The following is a 2,721-nucleotide window of genomic DNA, read 5'->3' as shown; positions in this document are numbered from 1 at the left end:
CCTGTGCTATCTGCTCTTCAGGTTCGGGCTCTTGTGCGGAGTACCTCATGTATATCATTGTGGTCCTGTGCGCGATAGTCTGGGGGTGGAGGGCGGATCCTCAGGTCCTCACACCCTAAATCATACATAGGACTCGTCACTGCGAGAACCAAGCTTTTGGGCTGGGTGATTTTGGAATTGGGGAGCGTCTACCATCTATGAGGAGAGACCTTGACGTATTGAGGTCTATCTTGGATTGGTCTCTCCAATGGTTGGCATGATTAAAGTCAAACAATCAATGAGCAATTATAGTAATGAGTTAAAAAAAAAAAAAAAGAGAAAAAAATTCTCCAAAACTGTCTCCCTTGACATTGACGATACAGAATAAAAAAGGGGGGCGGCGGCCAAGCCGTCCCCCCGCAGCGCGCCGCCCTGTTCGCGGAAATAGGTTGAACAGGCCTTAATCCGGGGCTGAAATTACATGATTAGAGCAAAGTAACCCCAGCAAGACCCTTTGCTTTGAATAAGATCAAATGAGTTGTACTTTTCTATGCTATGTACCTAATTTAGGTATTGCTTTATTTCAAATCATTAAACCAATGAAAACCAAACATCAAGACACAAAATTACCTACAAGTCATCGAAAGGCAAAAACCATGTTACACTTATGGTTACAACGATAGTGTTCCAGTATTTCTTGTTTACATACGTAGATTCATCACAGTTTCTCCTCCCTCAGTTTGACAAGGAACTCACACAACATCAATTGTAGCATAACCCGCTATTTGTTCAATACCGCAAGCGTTGTTGCCACGCTCTATCTTGAAAAATCCTTCATCTGGTCCTATGGGTCCCCAACTATTCCGTACGAGCCAATACGGAATATTATCCTGCTTGCCGTATCCTACTAGTAGCACAGCATGGCCTAAATCATAAGGCGAACAGGTTTCATCGTTTTTCCTAATCGGAGTTCCATTATAATCATGTATCAAATCCGAATTTAGAAGCACTGATAACGGTCCATATTTGTACAAAATTTTCTTCATTGTTTCCGATCCGTTGAAATGCAGGAAGTCTTTCCCTGTGAATAGTTTGACTTTGGACTTATCATATGCACATTTGAATTTTTCTCCGTTTGCATTTTTATAAGGATAGTCCTTTTCAGACTCCAGTCCTGCTTGGTGAGTGTATTCAATAGATGGTTCGAAAAAACAGCCGTCGCATCCGCTACACTGTTTGGCACATTCTACCAGCTGAGATTTAGAGAACTCGACCAGTTTTCCGGTCTTGATGGCATATTGACCCTCCAACATTCCTGGGAAAATTAATAAACAAAATTGATCAATGTGATTTCTCAATTTTTAGCCTTAAGATACCATGTACAATTTTTTAAAAAATGAGAAATGACATTGATTGATCTCAGGTACCATTATAAGCTTTGTACAAAACAATACAAATAAAATTGATTGCTAATATAATAAATCCATAAATAATTGACTAAATTGATGATTATCTGTGCTAAAACGACAAACAAGTTGAAGAACTAATTCAATTATATTACAGATATTGTAATAGGTAGTTTGAAAACTTACCCGCAATTGAAAACGCCCAACAAGATCCACAGGCTGCTTGATCACCCGCCGGTCCAGTAACATTCTTTTTTCTCCAATCCCAAGCATCTGGAACTGGGCCATCCTTTTCTACTTCCATCAGCATCTTTTCCACTTTCTCCCTATCAGCTACTATTCTCTCATAAGTCCGTTCCGACCATTTGAACCCGGTTTTACATAGAATTTCCTCTGGCGAGCGGTCACTGAATTCACTGGTACCGTATCTTTCGTGCTTCTTATGTCCGTCCTGCTTGAAATATTCAAACCGTTCCTTGATCTCCTCATCGTTTGCATATTGTCTTCCACGCTTTACGATGAATGCTTTGAATGTCTCTAAAATGTTCTCGTTATCAAACGTCAGACTGCCTTCAATGGCCAGGGTGTCAACTCTCGCAACAACTTGATCTGTAATCCTATCCGTTAAGCTTGGCAGACACAGACAAGATGCAACACCGCATAGAAGGAAAACTGCCTGTATCAACATGATGGCTTTCTTCTCTAGTACTAATCGTTGAATACTAGATGTCATCCCTCAGAAAACTCTAATTATTCACCCTAAACAGACTTGTACTTTACTGGTGGCGGATAATGGTTAGACATTGTTTTTATACTCAGTTTTTAACGGGGTTCAGACGTATGAGTTAAAATTGACTGCAAAAATAATAAATTTTCTCAAGTGATCATAAATTAAAGAGCAGAAACACGAGATATACATAGAAATAAAGAAATTCTGAAGTATGCCCCTAAAAATAGGTTGTCATATCAATCATTATACGAGGCATGGGTGTAGGAAGGGGGGGGGCAGCTCCCCCCCCTAGAAAATTTTAAAAAGTATGCAACCTTGAATGGTGCTTATTTGGGTGTTCTGTTGTAACATTAAATTTACAATTTTACAATATCTCTAACCGTTTAGTCAATTCTTTCGAAAATTCAACCGTTAAATCTTTTACAACGATACGATTGAAAAATTGTTATTCAAATTTATTGCAACAATACTTTAGCTATCGTTTGTAATAAAACCGATTAATAGCTGATGGGTTTTAGTATGCCCATATTCAAAGTCTCCATCTGACACCTTATCTATGTGTTTATGATTTCACACCATGCTGGAGGTAGGCAGTGTAGTTATGTA

The 2,721-nt window shown here is 39.1% G+C and overlaps 1 protein-coding gene across 1 annotated transcript; it reads right to left on the bottom strand.

The window, feature by feature from the left end:
* Positions 1-513: 513 nt before the first annotated feature.
* Positions 514-2,184, bottom strand: LOC103515186 (cathepsin L1-like). Its single transcript, XM_008480114.3, has 2 exons — positions 1,572-2,184; positions 514-1,294 (listed from the first exon to the last, which is right to left on the bottom strand). The coding sequence occupies exons 1-2, from the start codon at positions 2,116-2,118 to the stop codon at positions 732-734; spliced, it is 1,110 nt and encodes a 369-aa protein (XP_008478336.1). The 5' UTR covers positions 2,119-2,184; the 3' UTR covers positions 514-731.
* Between the last annotated feature and the right edge of the window lie 537 nt (positions 2,185-2,721).

Source organism: Diaphorina citri, unplaced genomic scaffold, assembly GCF_000475195.1.
Source record: "Diaphorina citri unplaced genomic scaffold, Diaci psyllid genome assembly version 1.1 scaffold1291, whole genome shotgun sequence".
Taxonomy (NCBI): Eukaryota; Metazoa; Arthropoda; class Insecta; order Hemiptera; family Psyllidae; genus Diaphorina; species Diaphorina citri.
The sequence above is the reverse complement of the archived record's forward strand: the minus strand, read 5'-3'. Positions and strand labels throughout refer to the sequence as shown.

Bases quoted from the DNA above. Each gene is read 5' to 3' on its own strand.
- LOC103515186 (XM_008480114.3), bottom strand. From the start codon at position 2,118: ATGACATCTAGTATTCAACGATTAGTACTAGAGAAGAAAGCCATCATG. The intron at 1,295-1,571 runs GTAAGTTTTCAA...TAATTTTCCCAG, and splicing joins TTGGGCGTTTTCAATTGCGG to GAATGTTGGAGGGTCAATAT.